Source organism: Natator depressus, chromosome 11 (genome assembly GCF_965152275.1).
Source record: "Natator depressus isolate rNatDep1 chromosome 11, rNatDep2.hap1, whole genome shotgun sequence".
In the NCBI taxonomy this organism is placed as follows: domain Eukaryota; kingdom Metazoa; phylum Chordata; order Testudines; family Cheloniidae; genus Natator; species Natator depressus.
Window position 1 is genome coordinate 44,711,475 of NC_134244.1, and position 20,320 is coordinate 44,731,794.

At 40.7% G+C, this 20,320-nt stretch overlaps 1 protein-coding gene across 1 annotated transcript in view; it reads right to left on the reverse strand.

The window, feature by feature from the left end:
- TTN (titin) overlaps positions 1–20,320 on the reverse strand; it is a 308,950-nt gene that overhangs the window by 212,008 nt on the left and 76,622 nt on the right. The window contains exons 64-84 of the mRNA XM_074967679.1: positions 19,887–20,165; positions 19,346–19,627; positions 18,424–18,702; positions 18,031–18,312; positions 16,972–17,250; positions 16,584–16,871; positions 16,091–16,369; positions 15,716–15,994; positions 15,335–15,613; positions 14,927–15,214; positions 14,494–14,781; positions 13,203–13,484; positions 11,903–12,181; positions 11,511–11,792; positions 11,072–11,350; positions 10,666–10,953; positions 10,206–10,484; positions 9,813–10,091; positions 9,430–9,708; positions 9,027–9,314; positions 8,599–8,886 (exon numbers count right to left, since the gene is read on the reverse strand). Coding sequence (XP_074823780.1) covers positions 8,599–8,886; positions 9,027–9,314; positions 9,430–9,708; positions 9,813–10,091; positions 10,206–10,484; positions 10,666–10,953; positions 11,072–11,350; positions 11,511–11,792; positions 11,903–12,181; positions 13,203–13,484; positions 14,494–14,781; positions 14,927–15,214; positions 15,335–15,613; positions 15,716–15,994; positions 16,091–16,369; positions 16,584–16,871; positions 16,972–17,250; positions 18,031–18,312; positions 18,424–18,702; positions 19,346–19,627; positions 19,887–20,165 — 5,925 coding nt within the window. The remainder of the gene's footprint in view (positions 1–8,598; positions 8,887–9,026; positions 9,315–9,429; positions 9,709–9,812; positions 10,092–10,205; positions 10,485–10,665; positions 10,954–11,071; positions 11,351–11,510; positions 11,793–11,902; positions 12,182–13,202; positions 13,485–14,493; positions 14,782–14,926; positions 15,215–15,334; positions 15,614–15,715; positions 15,995–16,090; positions 16,370–16,583; positions 16,872–16,971; positions 17,251–18,030; positions 18,313–18,423; positions 18,703–19,345; positions 19,628–19,886; positions 20,166–20,320) is intronic.

The following is a 20,320-nucleotide window of genomic DNA, read 5'->3' on the forward strand; positions in this document are numbered from 1 at the left end:
TGTCAGAGGCTGAGAACCAGAAACACGGCCCTCAAGTTTAAGGGTGTTCCCTTCCGTTTCTTCTACCGTTTCAGAAAGTTTCTTTGTAAAACTAGGTGGAATTTTTCGTTCTGCAAGAAATGAACGTAATCCTTAAATTGTAAAAATAAATTTTAAAATAAAAAATTAAAAGACTTGTCAAGAAATACATTTATGACGATATGTTGTTTAAAAAACTGCTTACATTTTAAAAAGGGCTCTACTGTTTACAAAAAGTACACAGAGGACACCACTCTTAGAACAGCAAAACACCACACTGTGTAAATGGATGCGGAGTTTCACTAGTTAAGAAAAATGTCCTTTTTTAAAGAAATCAGGACTTTAGGTATAAGCAACAAGAAACAAACCGGACTTTTGTATTAATCATTTAGGATGGCAAAGTCTGCAAAGTTGCAAAGAAAATAAGATTGAAGAAAACATTATGTCCGCTCATTAATTCTCCCTACACTATCCTTCAAAAAACTTTCGGTTTCGATCAATCTTTTAAAATGCACATATTCCTAATCCACAGATGGAAAAGACGGTCTCCAATTTATATAGCAACAAGATGACTTATTTCTTTCAGATATAAAGGAATTCAATGTGCACATCATACACCAGAATCAGGCAATACCTTTAATACTAAGTTGAGCTGCGCAAGAGTCCTTTCCAACTTCATTGCTAGCATGGCACGTATACATTCCAGAGTCTGCATTGTCAGCACTCAGAATTGTCAGATGGGCTATGTTTTCTACATAACTGATCTGGTATTTTCCTCCAGTCCGTATCTCTTGTTTATTTTTGGCCCAAGTGATCTTAATTGGTTGTGTTCCAGATATGTGGCATTCGAAGTCAGCACTATCCCCAGCAAAAGCATCCACGGGTACAATTGGGATGTCAAACAATGGAGGATTCTTCCCTTCTACAGAGTGAAAGAAACAGAAAAACGCGTATAGCTTTTAAGAGCGCCATTAGTTTAAAGCATATTGTTCAATAAATAAATGTTGCACCTATAGTTTTAAGTTGAGATGGAAATGAAAAAATGACCTGGTGACGTTAAAGGGAAATTATTTCATAATCAACCAACCTGTAAGCACGAGCCTGGCAGTGGAAGAAGCAGTTCCAATAGCATTGGAAGCTGTACAAGTGTATTGCCCAGCAAGGCTCTTGTCAGTCTGCAAAAACTGGAGAGTTGCTACGTTATTTAAGAAGGAGGTTTGCACATTGTAGCCATCTCGGATAGGTACGCCATCTTTAGACCAGGATACTTCAATAGGTTCTGAGCCAGTTATGCCGCAATCAAATGTAACTGGTAAACCAATAGTTTCATGAATGTCTCTCAAAGTTCGTGTGAATAAAGGAGGAAGTTTACGCTCTGCAAGGAAAGAAGTATTGCACAATGAAAGTTTTGGGAAGTTATCCAGCTTTGGTGAATTCTCCAGTTGGCACTGCCTAAGAAGACACTGTATTGTGGTATAGATTGGGCAGATTTACAGGACGATAATGATAGATTCAGTCATTGTTTTCAACCATTTTGCCTAATATCAAACAGTAAGAGGCCCACAAAGAATCAAGGAGACTATTTGTTAGATCATTTCGCTTGGGGGTTGGAGTCAAGAGAGAGCTCTGGACGACCGGTCAATCTGGTTTTAAAGTTTTGATTAATAGTCTCACATTTTCTACATTGGAAAGATCTGGAAGAATGCCCTGTTCTGAAGGGGAAGAATCAGAAGCCTGTATCTGTTAGAGAGAGCGCTGGTTAAAGCTGGTTAACTAAAGATTGGTATTGAGAATGACTTTCCAGCCTGACTTTCACAAGTGGAAGATAATCAATGCTGAGGGAATTCTAGACAAAAGTGGCCTCTAGCTGGTCAGGCAGAGGTACAGAATGTCCCTAAGAACCTTTTAAATGTGTTAACATGAATTATTCACCTTGAACAGAAAGCAAAGCTGATGAAGAAGCTTCTCCAACACTGTTTTCTGCTTTGCAGATATACTCCCCACTATCACCGCTATCCACCTGGCCGAAAACCAAAGTGGCAACGTTGTTCTTAAAGTGCATTTTAGAGGTAGGAGTTGCTCTTAGTTTTGTATCGCCTTTGTACCATGATACAATAATTTCCGGTGTGCCAGCAACTTGGCATTGTAATGACGCAGAATCCCCAACTGTCACCTGAGCAGGTTCCAAGCGTGTAACAAAATAAGGTGGTTCTAAAGAACAAAGACACATGATTAATTCCAAAATTTAAATGTCACAATGACTAGTAGAATAAAAAGGACCTTTTGGGAATGAGGACACACCTAATACTGAGACGTCAGCTTGACAAAGATCTCGTCCAGAATCATTCTCAATGTGGCACGTGTACTGCCCCTGATCTTCTATTTTACTACTGGGAGCTTCCAGTAGGGCGGATGTTTCCGTGGTGGTGATGATGCATTTTTCAGAATGAGCTACTTCGAATCCATTTTTCTTCCACCAGACTGCAATCGGAGGGGTACCAGAGTATGTGCACTCCAGAATTATTGGCTTTCCTTTCTCTACACTGAGATTATTCATTTTTTTCACAAAGTTGGCTGGTTCTATAGTGAACATTATGAAGATAAAAGTTAAAAGTTGACACCAAGAGATTGTTTTTTTTTAAGAAATGTATGTAATTGCAAGCCGGACAAACCTTTTACAAAGAGTTGTGTTGTACAAGAAATTTTGCCAGCCTCATTAGTGACCAGACAGGTGTAGTCTCCACTTTGGAGTGGCTGTACGTCAAACAGCTCCAGCTGTGCAACTGAATTTTCTAAGGAGATGTTGCATTTATGTCCCGGTACTAGCTCAACGCTACCTTTGAACCATTTAACATCCAGTGGAGGGGTGCCTTTTAGGATGCTGGTAAAAGTTATATTTGCCCCAGATAAAACTTGCAGGGGATCAGGTTTCTTCACGAAAGAAGGAGGTTCTGAAGACACGCATAAAAGAGAAGTGCACTTTGAGGGAGAGTAAAATATTCCCATACAAAACACAGGCTATTAGACTCTCATAAACAGACCCAAAAATGTAAGCAACCCACAAAGAAAGTAGTTTACATCTGGAAGCCCTGCTTTTTCCTAGATACTAACCTCTAACAGTCAAATATGCACTGCATTCATCAGATCCGGCTATATTAGTAGCTGTGCATGAGTAAGTTCCCATATCAGATTCCTTTAGTGCATTCACTTTCAAAGAGCAAGCATTGTCTGTAAGGGTCGTCTGATACTTGTCGCCACTGGTGAGCTCATATCCGTCATGGAACCAGGAAACAGAAATAGGTGGTGACCCATATACTTTGCACTCCAGAACAACAGAGGAACCCAACAGACCATTGGTTTCTTTCAGTTTTCTTGTGAAAGAAGGCGGTATAATGCGATCTGTATAAGATAAAACACAGCTATAAATATTACAACAGTATAACTTAAAAGGGAGATGGTTTCCAGGCATCTAGCAGAAACACTGCACTTTCCTCTGGCACACCTACGTTGGCTTGGGAGAATCCAAAACAGGCCTACAATTCAACCCACTGAGGCCTGAGGTACTGAGAGAAGATAAGAACGTGTTGGAGGCTACTCTCTTATGCTGTCGCTCACGCGCTCTGAGGGTCACCTCTCTCCTTTTATTTTTTCAATACTTCCTCATAAGGAAAAGAACAGTACTGCACCATCGGGGACAGGCAGACTCAGTTGACCAGACTGAGCCCAAGCCACAGCCTCATCTTCGTGACGGGTGAAAAATGGTTCAACCGACTCCCTGCCTCCATGATCTCCGCAACACTAGCGGGCCCACGTGGGGTGCCTAAGGTCACATTAGCCATGAGTCTTCCCAGAGTGGCAGCAGCCTGACGTAACATTGAAGGAAGCAGCGTGTTGTGTAAGGCATTGTGACAAATAAAGGGGGGGGGGGCAGCTTCCTTTTATGGACACCCAGCTAGCCAATTAGCTATAAAATCCCTGTTAGTAGCTGTTCTCCCTTTACCTGTAAAGGGTTAACAAGTCCACAGGTAAAAGGAAGAGAGTGGGCACCTGACCAAAAGAGCCAATGGGAGGACTAGAACTTTTTATAATTGGAAAAACTTTTCCTTTGTCTATCTGTGGTTGTTCTTTGGAGAGAGGAGCAGCAATGCTATAGCAAGCTTTAAGCTAGATATGAAAAATCATCAGCTCATACCTAGAACTACTTATTTGAAACCCCAGATATGTAAGTAGATCAGGAAATGTTTAGGAAACATGATTAGGTTTATTTCTTTTATTTTGTAAGGCTCCTGGGCTCCCTGTGCTAACCCCAGGTGCTTTTGTTTTGCTTGTAACCTTTAAGTTGGACCTCAAGAAAGTTATTTTGATGCTTAATCTTTATAAGTGGTTCTTTTTAAATCTAGCAAAAAGCCTAAATTTCAAATGTATTTTCTTATTTTTTGTTTTTAATAAAATGTACCTTTTAAAGAAGAGAATTGATTTTTTATGTACTAAGAGGTGTGCCTAAGTTCTTTAATTAGCTGGTGGCAACAGCTGATTTCCTTTGTTTTCTTTCTCAGTTCTTCCTGGGGTGGGGGAAGGGAAGGACTTGAGGGTACCCCACAGGGAGGAATTTCCAAGTGCGCCTTTCTGGATCCCAAGGGGTTTTTTTGCACTTGAGTGGTGGCAGCATCTACCCATCCAAAGTCAGAGAGAAGCTGTAACCTTGGGAGTTTAATACAAGCCTGGAGTAGCCAGTATTAATTTTTAAAATCCTTGCGGGTCCCCCACCTTCTGCATTCCAAGTGCCAGAGTGGGGAATGATCAGCCTTGACGCCTTTTAAAGAAATTGTAAGAATCAAAGATAATTCACATATTAATCAACTAACCTGAAACACGCACTGAAGCTGTGCACCTGCTTTGACCAACACTGTTTTTCACCTCAAAAGTATACTCCCCACTGTCTTCTACTACTGCATTCAGGATCTTAAGCCCAGACACTTTGTTGAAGAAGCTAAGTTTGTATTTGTGATCAGTAGACAGCTCAGTCCCATCCTTAAACCACCTAGTAGTAAGCTCCGGTGTGCCGTCCACTGTGCATTCTAGAGTACAAGAGTCTCCAGAGGTGACTTTCATTGCGCCGGGCTTCTCTACAATGACTGCAGGTTCTGAAATGAGATGCAAATCACAGCCATATTTGATGACACGACAGGAGATGCAATCAGTTTGTTAAGTGAGGTTAAAATATCATTCTATATTGTTTTGTTTCCTTGTTACCAACCTAGAACTGACAGAGTGGCAAAGCACTCCTGAACTCCAGCGTCATTTTTGATCTGACAGATGTATTTTCCAGCACTGGCTGGTTCCGCATTTCCAATCTGTAGAGTTGCAACATTTTCTGAATAGGAAATCCAAAGATTTTCGCTTTCTCTAACGATTTCCCCTTTGTCTTTCAGCCACAGAACAGAAATGGGCTGGGCACCTTCTACTGTGGCCTGCAGTTCGACTGGGTCCCCAACTACAGCAGTGAAATCACTGAGCTTCTTCACAAAAATGGGTGGTGCTGGTGAAGAGAAGATACGTCATGTTAAAACCGCAAGGAGAGTGCACGAGGAGTGTGACGAGAATGACACGATGCTGGGAATATAGCTGATGTGTAAATCATTAAACAAACCTCTTAGCGTTATAGAGGAAATGCAAATGTCACTTCCTACATCATTCACGGCCTTACAGTGATATTCGCCGACGTCTGAGTCACTCAGGCTAAGGATGTGAATACCAGCAAGGTAGTTCTCAGACATGATTTTGTACTTCTTGCTACTTTTAATTTCTCTTTTGTCCTTATACCATGAAATTTGGAACGGAGGAGTGCCGCGAAGCTCACACTCAAGATGGACATCAGAACCTTTCAAAGTCTCAACTGGATGGGGTTTCTTGCTGAAAACAGGGGGTACTATGAAAAGAAGAAGTTTGAGTTTCTGTTAATTCAGTTGGGGACATAACAGAGAAAAGAACATTTAAACAGTAAACTTTATCACTATGTTGGACTGATATGGAAGAGGAAAGACACAAGTCACAATAAGAGCCATGTCATAGAACCCTGGTAAAATCCATAGTCTGTGTTCTCAGAAGGCAGCACTCGCCTATCTGACTGAAGAGAAGATTTATTAACCTTCCACGGCAGATTAAAAGAAGGAACCGACAAAAACGGGAGGAGCAGGGTTCTGACCTTTCACTTTCAACGAAGTACTGGTGTTTGCAGTGCCTGCTGCATTGCGAGCTTCACAAGTGTAGTCTCCACTGTCTTCCACACTGAGATTGTGCATTTCAATGACTGCCATGGACTCAATGAAGGACATTCTGTATTTTTCGCTGTCATGGATTTCAGCTTCATCTTTGTACCAGGTGACTTTGATTTCTGGAGAGCCGCCTATTTTGCATTCATATCTAGTGGAATCATGCTGTTTCACAACTCTAGAGGAGTCTAGCTTCTTAATAAACCGTGGTGGTTCTATGAAACCAAAGGACAACAAGATGATTCACTAAACTGCACTGATCCATTAAAATATTCCCTCAATGAAATATCTAACCAACAGCGTACGCTATTTTGGGTTGTGGGGGAAGAGTAGAAATATCTACAGAATTTGAATTTACACTAGCCTGTGATATATCTAGTATCACCATGACAAAAACGAACACATGGCATACATAACAAACAAAAGCAGGGAAGTTTCTTTGTGCGTCTTTGCCAATGGTTTGTGTATGTAGAATGATGTCCCGAGTTCCTTGGAGAGATTACTACATATTTATTTTACACAAAAATTATTGTTTATTGAATTGCCATATATGTAACTTACAATAGGCTATATATCATATAACCAGACTTTCAAACAGCTACTGCACGAAAACTACATATATATTGACGTGATTCACTGAAATATTCAACTCTTACTGTGGGTGACAGCGTCTTAAAATGCCAAATTTACAGCTAAGTCTGCTCTTCGGAAGTTCCATACTAGATTTCAGTTGATTTGTGACCTTGACCATCTCAGAAATTTATATCGAATTCTGTCCACGTTATATGTATGGAAGGGAATTTTATATCCGTTTCTGCTATATTATTTAGTAAATCGATACCTGGCGTGTATGTGTATGCTGTGTAGCTTAGTCCTAGCGTATATGTATATGGCTAACCTCGGTTTCTTGATCTGCCTTTCGGGCAAAAGTACATTAATTCTGTATAAAGCCTCTGTTTAAGCTTTCACATTTAGTTTATCTTATTTTACTTTTCTGCTATCGGTCTCTTTCTGCCGCTTTTGTACAAAACTGATTTGTAAGTAATGATTAGCGCTATGAGGGCAAGAAAATAAACGTGCAAGAGACGCAACGTGTTCGAAACAACTAAGCTAACATCTATTATTAAGACAGGTGTTTGCACTAAATGGCAATTGACCAAGATATTTATATCTTATTAATTCTGATGCCATCGCTATATTGTGTAGGGAATTCAGCATGTATATCAAAGACGTGTCTATTAATATAAATACATTTCAGCAATACATGTATTTAACCAATCTTTATTGCAAAATTTAGAGGGTGGTAATGTTTCTGTTCATGGTAGCTGTCTCGGCAAATGGAAATAAATAATGCGCTTTGTCTGCAGAGTGTTTAACACTTGATGTAAAAGAAGAACACTATCAGTATTAAGGACCTGAGTCAACAAAGGTCTAGCAAAGGTCAAGAATGTGAGTTTCACTGAATGCGCCTGTTTAAATTTAGACATTCTCTTGCTCTCCTGGTTGAACTGGGGCCTATATTTGCCATAAAACAATACATTTTCCTGTATGATTGTTATTCATTCCTTGAAAATTATAAATCAAAATAATGTCATTGTGTGGTAGTTTTGATCACAAAGGAGTTTCAGTTACTCATTCTGCAACCAGATGTAAATTCACTAAAGTGCCTTCCAGATACACATTTTTAAGGCAGAAGATTAGAACTAATTACTTGTTAATACTATCTAAAATTATCTTTAAGGGAAAAAATACAACGTCCTTATGAAGACACACGAGAATCTAAACTCATCCTGTCTAAGGATCAATGGGAATTACAGATCCAGAACATAAACCCAAAGGCCCTGCCCACATGAAGGAAATCGTAGCGGTAAAAATCCCTAATGTACCGGTGTAGTTTACACCAGGGCAGATTATTCTGATCATAAATGTAGAGATATGTAGCTTGAAGAAACCACATACTATACAGGTGAGCAGAGTGCTGGTGGGGAAAAATGTTTCTGCCCCAGGCTACTGTCAGCTGCTCAATTTTTCATATTGAGACTCTCGGTGTGGGAGAGGAGAATTTGCCTTTAGGGGGTAAAGGGATTTTGCTCAGCCATCGCGTCAGTGATCAAGATGCAATATGATTCAATCCTAAAAAAATATCAAGGTGAAAATTAGGAAAACAAAGGGTCTCATTTTAAGTCGATTGAATGCCTTCAGTTTTGTACCGTTTCAAAGATAGAAGAAGAAGCTTGGCATGTTTTGTTTCTTTAACATGGTAAAACGCTTGGCAGGAAGACGACAAAGCATTGCATTTCTTAAATACCTTTCACACTTAGCTGGGCGGCGCAAGAATCCTTTCCAGCATTGTTGCTCGCAGAACAAGTGTATAGTCCAGAGTCTCCTTTGCCAACTTTTAGAACCGTCAAGCTGGCTGTATTTTCCACCAGGGTGATCTTGTAGTTGCCCCCAGGACGGATATCTCTGTTCTCTTTTGCCCAAGTAACTTTTAGTGGCGCCGATCCGGTGACGTGGCATTTAAAGGAACCACTTGCTCCAAGAGCCACCTCAATAGGTTCAGGTTTCACATCAAAGACAGGAGGTCTCAGACGCTCTAAAATGGAAAGAAACAACATAACTCTCACAGCTGCTGCTTCACCGCCACAGAATCGGATCGTTTGGCATTACGCAACAACGCAGGGTCTTCTGCTTCTTTAAAGCCAATGGCCAGGACAAGATTTAGCAGCTACCAACCTGTGAGAAGGAGCTTGGCACTGGAAGAAGCAGTCCCAAGAGCATTGTGAGCTGAGCACGAGTATTGGCCGCAGTGAGCCATGTCGGTCTGCAAGATCTGAAGAGTCGCTACGTTATTTAAGAATGTTGCTTGCACGTTATCATCATCGTGTAATAGCACCCCATCCTTATGCCATGACACCTGAATAGGTTCCGAGCCATTTATGCGACAATCAAAGGTAACGGGGGAACCAACAGTTTCCTGAATGTCTTTTAGTTTTCTTGCAAAGGTCGGTGGAAACTTACGGTCTGCAAGAAAATAAGTAGGAAATAAGGCATCCTGCCAACCTGGAAACAATTTCATTTACGATAAGCTTGTTACTATAAAGAGTCATTACAGAAATATCTGAAATGAACCCATCACCTTTAACAGTGAGCAGAGCTGTGGAAGAAGCAAAGCCAACAGTGTTTTCTGCTTTGCAGACGTATTCTCCAAGGTCACTGCTCTCCACCTGGCTGAAAACTAGCGTGGACACATTATTTTTGAAGTACATTTTATAAGCAGGGGTCGATCTTAATTTTGTATCTTCTTTGTACCAGGAGACTTTGATTTCCGGGGTCCCAGCAATTTGGCACTGAAAAGATGCGGACTCCCCGACTGTCACCTCCACACGTTCCAAGTGTGTAACAAAATAAGGCGGTTCTAAAGCACAAATGATCGCAATCAGCATCACGGAAAAGAGAGCAAATCTTATAATGACCATTATTAATACAAAAGTGGTTATGGAATCTGAGATAGCAACACACCTAGGATTGATATTTGGCCCTGGCAAATATCTGCTCCAGCATCATTGGCAACCTCGCATGTGTATTCCCCTTCATCATCTTTTGTGCTGTTAGGAATTTCCAGTATGCCCGATTTTTCGGTAGTAGTTATACTACATCTCGGGGACTGTGTTATGTGGAAGCCATTCTTCTTCCATGTTACTGAAATAGGAGGAGTTCCTTTGTACGTGCTTTCCAGAAGTATGGATTTCCCTTGCTCTACACTGAAATCGCTTAATTTCTTCACAAAGGTCGCTGGCTCTACAAAATGGAAGGCAAAAAGTCAAATAGAAGAGGGGGGAAATATTCACAAATCTTTGCGCGCGCACACACATATAAATAAGAATAAGATCAATAGCAGCAATCGAGACAAACCTTTTACAAAAAGATGAGTGGTACAAGACACACTGCCAGCATCATTAGTGACTCGACAGGTGTAATCTCCACTGTGGAGTGGTTCTACTTCATACAATTCCAGTTCTGCAACTGTATCCTCCAAAGAGATGTTGCAGGTACTATCTGACACAAGTTCCCTGATGCCTCTAAACCAGTGAACTTTGAAGGGAGCCGTTCCTTTTATGAGACTTGTGAATGTTACACTCGTCCCAGGTAGAACTTCCACGGGATCGGGTGTCTTCGCAAATGAGGGTGGTTCTACATATACATAAAGAAGTTAAGACACAGAAACAAATTAGTATGCCCGTTACCTTTGAAGATGAAAACCAAAGCAGCGTTTGGCTGAAGATTTATAGGCGGCCCGAAAATTGCGAAGGAAGAAATAGCAGCAAACGGAGGAAGCATTTTGCCTACGGCACCTTGGCCATCTTTTACTGACCTTGTACGATCAAAAAGGCACTGCATTCATCAGATCCAGCGGCATTTGCAGCGGCACAGGTGTAAGGTCCGGTATCTGATGAGTCCAGTGCATTCAGTTTCAAACCACAGACGTCGTCTGTAAAGGAGACTTCATATTTGTCTCCACTAACAATCTCATTTCCATCTTGGAACCAGGCAACTGAAATGGGTGGTGAGCCAGAAACTTTGCACTCCAGTAGCGCTGAGGAACCCAGCACCCCGCATGTTTCCTTTAACTTCCTTGTGAAAAAAGGAGGGACAATGCGATCTGCGTAGAAAAAGGCGACAAAACCACGGGTTGGTTGGTTGTTTTTTAATTAAAAAGGGAAAGGTCTATTAAAAGAGAAGACAGCACTAAGTGACAACTAAGGTAGTAGCCAGCTAACCTGAAACATCAACCGAGGATGTACAGCTACTTTCACCAACTTCGTTTTTCACTTCAAATGTATACAGCCCCCTGTCTCCCGCGTCCGCAGAAGGCACTTTCAGTGTAGCTACTTTGTTGGAAAAGGTGATTTGATATTTGCGGCCGCTCTGTAGTTCTCTTCCATCCTTAAACCACTTTGTAATGAGTTCTGGTGTTCCACCCACTGTGCACTCTAATGTAAAAGAATTCCCAGCCGTAACTGACATCGGTTCTGGCTTCTCTAAAATTACTGCTGGTTCTGAAAGAAGAAAAAGCCGTCTAATCGGTAAAATCTCATGGTAAGGCGAAAATTCATAATGAAATAGCAAATTATCGAAAGCTGCTTTTATGTCCGGGAAGTATGATTACACGGAGCACACGATTTTATTTTTTATTGTGGGCTAGAAGCTTTTACCAACCTAATACTTGTAAAAATGCCGAGCACTCCCTCATCCCCGCGTCATTTTTGATCTGGCAGATGTACTTTCCAACATTGGCTCCCTCCGTGGTTGCGAGCTCTAGGGTAGCAATATTATCCATAAAGGAAATCTGGACATTTTCGCTTTCTCTGATGATTTCGCCTTTATCCTTAAGCCACAGAACCGAAATAGGTTGAGAGCCTTCCACCACAGCCTGCAGGGCGGTCGGTTCCCCCACAAAGGCTACAGTATCACTTAACTTCTGAACAAATCTCGGAGGTTCTAATGATGGGAAGAGAGTCATAGTAAATATGTCAGTCAGCTTTAGAGAGAAATAGCTATAATGCCAAGAAAAGAAAACGTGAATGCTGCGTCTGCTTCTTTATACAAACCTTTGAATTTCACAGCGCAAACACAAGTGTCACTTCCCACCTCATTCATGGCTTTGCATTGGTACTCCCCAGTGTCTGAAGCTTCAAGGTTAAGAATGTGAACGCTGGCTGTGAAGTCTTTAGATGTAACTTTGAACTTCTTACTGCTTCTGACTTGCCTCCTGTCTTTGAACCAAGCTACTTCAAATGGTGGGGTTCCCGAAATTTCACACTGAATGACAACATCCGAACCTTTAAGTGTGTCTACTGGGGTAGGTTTCTTGCTAAAAACAGGAGGTTCTATAAAAAAAGAATAACATCAGAGCCTATAGTGTGTCTGGATAGGTTTCTCGTTAACAACAGGAGCAAAGATTTTCAGAAATAGGAGCCTAAAAAGTTATGCTCGTAAAGTCATATTTAAACCTCTAAATGTGGCCTAGCTTTCCAAAGTGCTGAGCAGCTAACAGTTCACATTGAGGTCATATCTATTTCTGCATCTGTAAATTCCTAGTATAGAAATTTGATACCTATGCAAATACTTTGAATTCAGAAATCCTATTCAGTTTCCCAAACAGAGGATGTTAATAAGGATGGGCTTGTCTTATCCTGACCTTCAAGACACTTCACATCAGCCCGCCCTACGATCGGATCTATTAACTTTGTCCACTGCAGCTTCCTCTCTTCTAGAATTTCTGAACCTTGCTGCCAGTCCGCCTCTCCCAGCCACGCCTACGTTCTTTCCCATACTGCCCTGATGCATGACACAGCTCCCCAAAATTGATAAATCCGCTACCCCGTGAATGCCTACTCACATTCCATTTCTGCCACGATACTCTCACAACTCTGACCGCTGACAGAAGGTAGGTAGAGAGCTGGCTACAAGGAATACCCAACTACTTTACACCAAAACAACGTGGTGGTCCTACTCCTGTTTTTTTCTCCTCCTTGTCCTATCATCTATCTGTTCGTTCCATTCACCTGTTGCATCTTGTCATTAGCCAAGGATCGAAGGTCTTTATGGAAGGGACTGCCTTCTTACTGCGATTTTATACAGCCCCTGCACTATGGGTCCCCGACTGGGTTCTCTAAATACTGCAGCTACTAACACCACCAATGTGTGATACACACAGTCATTTGGGTTAGGATGGGATCTTGCTCCAAGTGTTTTGCTATTTACTTCGATGGAAGCAGGACTGAGCAATCTTTTGAAGCCGTTCTTTAGATTGATTTTACTATTAAAGGGTGCACAGTAGCTTAGGTAAAGGCGCTGCGTAAGAATGGAAGGAAATAAGAAAAGAAAAGTGAAATAAAGGCTTCTAACCTTTTACTGTGACGACAGTACTGCAGCTTGCAGTACCAGCAGAATTGTGGGCTTCACAAATGTAATCGCCACTGTCTTCAACGTTCGCATCAGTAATGGTGAGAACTGCCACAGAGTCACTGAATGACATCCTGTATTTCTCACTAGCGTGGATCTCAGTGTCATTCCTGTACCACACAACTTTGATTTCAGGGGAGCCACTTATTTTACATTCAAGTTGAACTGAATCCCCCTGTTTCACGAATCTTGAAGCTTCTAGTTTCTTAACAAACTTTGGCGCTTCTATAAACGAAATCAATAAATATAAATAAACAACAACGTTCAACATTCAGTTTTTCTCATTTGTCAAAATGATTGTGCAGAAAAAGCGCCCTTGAGAGGATAAGAATTTTGTAACTTGCTAGAATACCATAGGGACAAAAGTAAATTAGGCTTGCCTTCCAATGATTAAAGGAAGGGAGAAGAAGATAGAAACAATATCTAGAGCTAAATTATGTTCCCAGCTACACAGGTGGAAATGCAGAAACACTCCACTGAGCCCAAAGGAGATGCTCCAAAGCATGAACGACATCTGAGGTGAAAATCCAGGCCCCAATGAAGTCAATGGGAATTTTGTCATTGGCTTCAGAGGGGCCAAAATTTATGTGAATATAAGCGTGTAGCCTCTCCCTCTGTATACATATCTACACAATTTTAAACCTAAAAATAATTCCATGCAGGTTTTGGGGTGAAGACCCTGGATGGTTCATACTCCAGTGTAGTTCACCCATCCATAAAAGGTAAGTGAAATATCCATTAAAGTTGAAGACTTAACTGGCGACCATTTACTGCCCTAAAATATAAAATAAAAATGACACTACCTTTTTTTCAATTTCTATGTTTTATCAGTTTGCTATTTTATCTACAAAAATATTCCAAACATCGCTACATAAAAGTGTCACCATATTCTAGCTTAAAAATGAAATCAATAATCAAAGAACTCCATCAAACTTAGAAAAAGAACACGGAAGATAATAGGTAAAACTACATGTAACATGTATAATGTCAAGAGGAATTAAGGGAGAAATTAACGCGTTTGCATATATACAAAATTTACGCTCTCACACATTGCAGCATGAAGAACAAGATGAAGACTTAAAATCTATGATAGCCACAGTTTAACGTTTGTAGTTTGAAAAGATCCTCTCAGTTTACCTCCAACATCTGAAGACTCAGAAGGTATAAAAATAAAAAAAGCAACCACTTTTCTCCCAAGAAAACCACACTAATAAGGCCTACTTGATACCAGTACCTTTGACACTAAGTTGGGCCGAGCAAAAGTTTTTTCCCACTTCGTTGCTAGCTTGGCAGGTATACTGCCCAGAGTCTCCTTTGCCTGCTCTCAGAATTCTCAGGTGAGCTGTGTTTGCTATAAAGGTAATATTATAGTTTCCTCCTGTTCGGATCTCTCTGCCATCTTTTGCCCAGGTGACATTGATTGGTTGGGCTCCAGTAACATGACATTCAAAATCAGCACTTTCTCCAGTAGGAACTTCCATGGATGCAGGTGTTATATCAAAGAAGGGAGGTTGCTTGGGTTCTAGAAATTAAAAGTAACAGTAGAATACTGATTGCTTTGTATTCCAACGGAAAGAGTCATCAAACATTGTCGATATCAGTTCACGTACAAAGAACAAAAAATTAGACCGTGCTTTAAATATTAAAAGATTCAAGAGCAAACGAACCTGAGACTGTGAGCCTAGCGCTAGAGGTAGCAGTTCCAACAGCATTGGTAGCTGTGCAAGAGTATTGTGCCGTGTGACTCATCTCAGTCTGCGACAGCTGGAGAATCGCTACATTATCTACGAATGAGCTTTGCACATTATGGTCATCTCTTAAAGGTACACCATTTTTATACCAAGTCACGCTAATAGGTTCTGAGCCATTTAGACGACAGGTAAATTTAACTGGTAAGCCAACTGTTTGTTCAATGTCCTTTAATTTCCTTGCAAAGGAAGGCGGAAGTTTGCGCGCTGTAAAAAAACCCAAGTATGTTATAAATATGCGTTGTGTGATATTTTTCTATACTTAAAGTTTTGCAAGAAAGAGCTAAAAAAGAGTAGTTTTGAACAAGCTAACATAATAATCATCACCTTGAACTGTTAAGACAGACTTTGTAGTTGCAGTTCCTACACTGTTTTCTGCTTTGCAGATATATTCTCCACTGTCATTGTTATCCACTTTGTTAAAAACTAGAGTAGCAACATTGTCTTTAAAGAACATTTTATACTCAGGACTAGATCTTAGTTTTGTATCTCCTTTGTACCAAGACACTGTAATTTCGGGTGTTCCAGCAACTTGGCAATGTAAAGTTGTATAATCTCCAACTGACACTTCCAGAGGTCCCAAGTGTGTAACAAAATAAGGAGGTTCTAAAAAAAAAAAACAAATAGAATGAGTAAGGAACATTTATACCTTAGAAGCGACGCTCTGATAAGAATGGTGAAGAAAATTTAAATAACATGGTAACACACCTAATGTAGACACTAGTGCTTCACAAACATCCCCTCCCGCCTCGTTCTCAACATGGCATGTGTATTCTCCTTCGTCATCTTTTGTACTATTGAGAATTTCCAGAATGCAAGATTTCTCCGTTGTGATGATGCTGCATTTTTCAGACTGAGTTATAGTTTTGCCATTCTTCTTCCATACAACCGAGATTGGGAGGCTACCAGTGTATGTGCTTTCCAGAACTATGGACTTTCCTGGCTCAACACAGTGATCGCTCAATTTCTTCACAAACACTGCGGGTTCTAATGAGCAATAAGAAATCGAAAATATTGAGTGCAACTGCACGAAGATGTATGTATTTTAGAGGGAAAAAAAGAGAATTTTCAATCTGTACAAACCTTTTACAGAAAGATGTGCTGTACAGGATGCTTTTCCAGCATCGTTAGTCACTAGGCAAGTATAATCTCCGCTTTGAAGAGGACCAACATCAAACAACTCCAGTTCTGCAACCGAATCCTCCAAATACATGTTACATTTATCCCCCAGCACCAGTTCATTGACCCCTCTAAACCAGTTCACCTTCAATGGAGGGGTTCCTCTGATAACGCTTGTGAAAGTTACGCTTGTGCCTGGTAAAACATCCAAGGGTTCGGGCTTCTTCACAAAAGAGGGTGGTTCTAAATAAATATTTTTTTTAAAAAAATCAAGTTAATATCAAATAAACCTGATATTTACATGTACAATTTGAAGATGGAGAGCAAAACATTTTATGTTCGAATGAAAAGTTTTCCCCAAAATATGCCCAGAAAAGAAGAGGCATTTCCAAGAAAGAAGGACTGTTATATAGAAGAAGATTTATGGCAAAGTGCTAATTGGCCATCACATACTGACCTTGTACGTTTAATACGGCTCTGCATTCATCAGACCCGGCTACATTAGTAGCTTTACAGGTGTAACATCCCGTATCTGATGAGTTCAGTGAATTCAGTTGCAAAACACAGAGGTTATCCGAAAACGTGGTTTGATGTTTTTCTCCACTAACTATCTTATTTCCATCTTGAAACCAAGCGACTGAAATAGGTGGCGATCCAGACACTTTGCACTCCAGAAGCACCGAAGAACCCAGCACACCATTTGTTTCTTTTAATTTTCTTGTGAAAGAAGGCGGAATGATTCGATCTGTGTAAGAAAACGTAACAAATCCACAACGGTTTAAAAGGCAGGAATATTTCCTAAAGAAAAGCTTGGAGAAATGCAGAAGAAAAACTACCGAACCAACCTAAAACATCAACTGAGGCTGTGCAGCTGCTTTTCCCAACATCGTTCTGCACGGCAAAAGTGTATAATCCGCTGTCTCCCTTTTCCGAATCGAGAATTTTAAGCGTAGATACTTTGTTGTGGACGGTAATTTTGTATTTGTGGCTGCTTGTCAGTTCTTTCCCATCCTTAAACCAGCCAACTGAAAGTTCGGGTGTGCCCGCCACTTTGCACTCTAAAGTGCAAACATCTCCCACCGTCACTCTCATTGGTTCTGCCTTCTCTACAATGATTGCCGGCTCTGGAAGGAGATGTGAGCAACCGTCATTGTAAACAACTCATTTTCCTCGCTAGCTTTCTATACATTGTACCACCGCATTAGTACAAATAACTGTTTTGACTGCATTTAATACAAATTGAACTGCAACCTATTGAGTCAGGGGAGTTTATGAAACTTTTTTTCTCCCACCGTTTGTCTGTCTTACACTGTAAGTTTGGGGGCAAGGACTATTTCTTACTATGCGTCTGTGCAGCGCCCAACCCAATGAGGATCTTGGTTCAGGACTTTAGGTGCTGTCCTAATATAAATAAAATAAATAAATACAGAGGAAAAGAATAGTATGGACTCCACATCTAACCATATGTGTAAAACAAAGCGGTGACATTTTCTCCCCTCGGTTTCAGCAGTCTCTCTCTCTCTCTCTCTCTGAGATGGAATGAGCAGAGGATAAGAGTTGAGAATGGTGCCAAATTATGAAGTGGTTTCCTGACCAATAATAGTTGGGGACAAACAGGAGGTCACTTTCATTTCAGTTTCAAAAATCACACTCAGAAAGGTGTGTTGACCCCACATGTCACCTAGCACCTTGAACTTTATAAAGAGGGGCAGGGGATGCATAATTTGAGGATTACCTGGTCTGTTCATTCCCTCTGAAGCACTTGGCATTGGCCACTGTCAGAAGACAGGATACTGAGCTAGATGGCCTTTTGGTCTGACCCAGTATGGCACTTCTTATGTTCTTAAAAGGATGCAGTTATCCTCCCAACCCCCACGCTCCCCACCATCACCTTTGTTACCAACCTAGAACTGTTAAGGTAGCCATACACTCCCGAGTTCCAGCATCATTGCTGATCTGACAGATATACTTTCCAGCGCTGCCTGGTTCTGCATTTGCCAACTGTAGAGTTGCAACGTTGACCGCAAATGTAATCCTCGTGTTTTCACTTTCTCTAACTACATCTTCCCTGTCTTTAAGCCACTGGACAGAAATTGGCTGAGAGCCTTCCACTGTTGCTTGTAATTCTACTGGTTCACCAACCACAACGGAGATACTGTTTATTTTCGTCACGAATTTTGGTGGTTCTGAACAAGAAACATGTGATTGTAGTAAAGATCTCCAGCATTCGCGTAAGAAAGCATCAATAAGCGTCTTCTATGCGGGACCTGTCACAGATTCTACGCAAATAAACTCACCTTTCAGTTTTACAGTGCAAATGCAAGAGTCACTCCCGACCTCGTTCTGTGCTTTGCATTGGTATTCGCCAATGTCTGAGGCGTCGACATTAAGAATGTGAATACTCGCATGGTAATTTTTGGATGTCACCTTATACTTTTTACTGCTGCGGATTTGTCGCTTATCTTTATACCATGTGACTTCGAATGGGGGCGTTCCAGAAATTTCACATTCAAGACTCACATCAGTACCTTTGAGCATGTCTACTGGGGAAGGCTTCCTGCTAAAAACAGGAGGTTCTACAAAAAGAAAAGCAGTTGGCATTGTTATAAAGTTATTTGGCTATACGTAAGGAACATTAAAAGGATTCTTACAAAGTTACCACAGTAGCAGCAAGATTATAGTTTATGGGGAAAATCCGTGTATTGGATTTGTATTCTCCGGATTTTCTGGGCACATACTGTAATGAGTTCTGTCTATTTTGGAGGCTGATAAGCAGACAGATACTTGCTTTTATAGCAACTCTTTTAGCGAGTGTAAACAAAGGAAACAACAGTATTACAGAGTAGGAGCTACTTCCATATGACTGAACGCAGAAACACCAAATACTGTTGTGTAAAATTAAAAATAATCAGATTTCTATTTCTCGTCCTGAAAATTTCTGCGCCATGAGGCAGCAAATTTTAGGATTCTGAGAGGCAGGATGCAACTGAAGGAGTAACTTAGGAATAGCCTCCACATCCGTGAAGGATGGAGCAAGGGATACATCTTTAAAAAGTCTTGCCCATGCCCCGATGAAATACGGTAGAACATGGCGAAAACTGGACAGGAAGAAAAAGGCTGCCCCAGAAAAAGAAACAAGCAACGTTCACTTGTGAATGTCTGAGTGGAGAATCACAGAAAATTAAGTACAAACTAGTACGGGGAAGAGTGATTTCTAACCTTTCACTATAACCTTAGTACTGCAGCTCGCCCTGCCAGCAGGATTGTAAGCTTCACATATGTAATCCCCACTGTCTTCAGTACTGAGATGGTTCATTTCAATCACCGCCACAGAATCACTGAAAGACATCCTGAATTTTTCACTGGCAATGATTTCATTGTCATTTCTGTACCATACCACTCGGATTTCTGGAGAGCCACTTATTTTGCATTCAAATCGTGCTGCGTCACCGCGTTTTACTACTTTTGATGCTTCTAGCTTCTTAACAAACTTTGGAGGTTCTATGAAACCAAAAAAAAAAAAAAAAGTGGAATAAATAGGGGAGAAAAAAAGAGTGATTTCAGAATTAATATTGAAAAATAAAGAGAGAGAGAGAGAAAAGAACAAATGAAAGAAATCCGATACTAAACATGAGTTAAGAGTTTCTAAAATCAAGAAAGCCCAAAAAGAATTAGCTTGGGACTATTTATAAGAACAATACTTGGGATCGACAAAAGACAGACGAGAAGAGAGCAGCATAAAACAAGTAAATGTGCACACCTGTTACCAGCAAGGTTGCAGTACAAGAATCGCTACCAACGTCATTGGAAACTTGGCAAGTATAGTGTCCACTCTTTGAAATATCCACCGAATAGAGAGTTAAGAAACCTGTTGACCCTTCTATCCCAATAAAACAATTAGCTCCAGATACAAGTTCCAAATCTTCTTTAAACCACTTTATTGCAAAAGGAGGCGTTCCTTTCAACACAGCCTTAAACTCCACCATAGAATTCGGGACGGCTTGCTGGTTTTCAGGTTTTACTAGGAAGCTTGCTGGCTCTACAGTTTTCAAGGGAAAGAAATGTGTAGTTAAATCCTTGGAAGAAAGAATGTTTGAAAACCAAAGTGAACAATCAAGAACACTAAGAATTCTAAGTACTCAAAGAAAATGATGCGTCACATAAAGAGCAAAAAAAATATGGTAACTTTTCGCA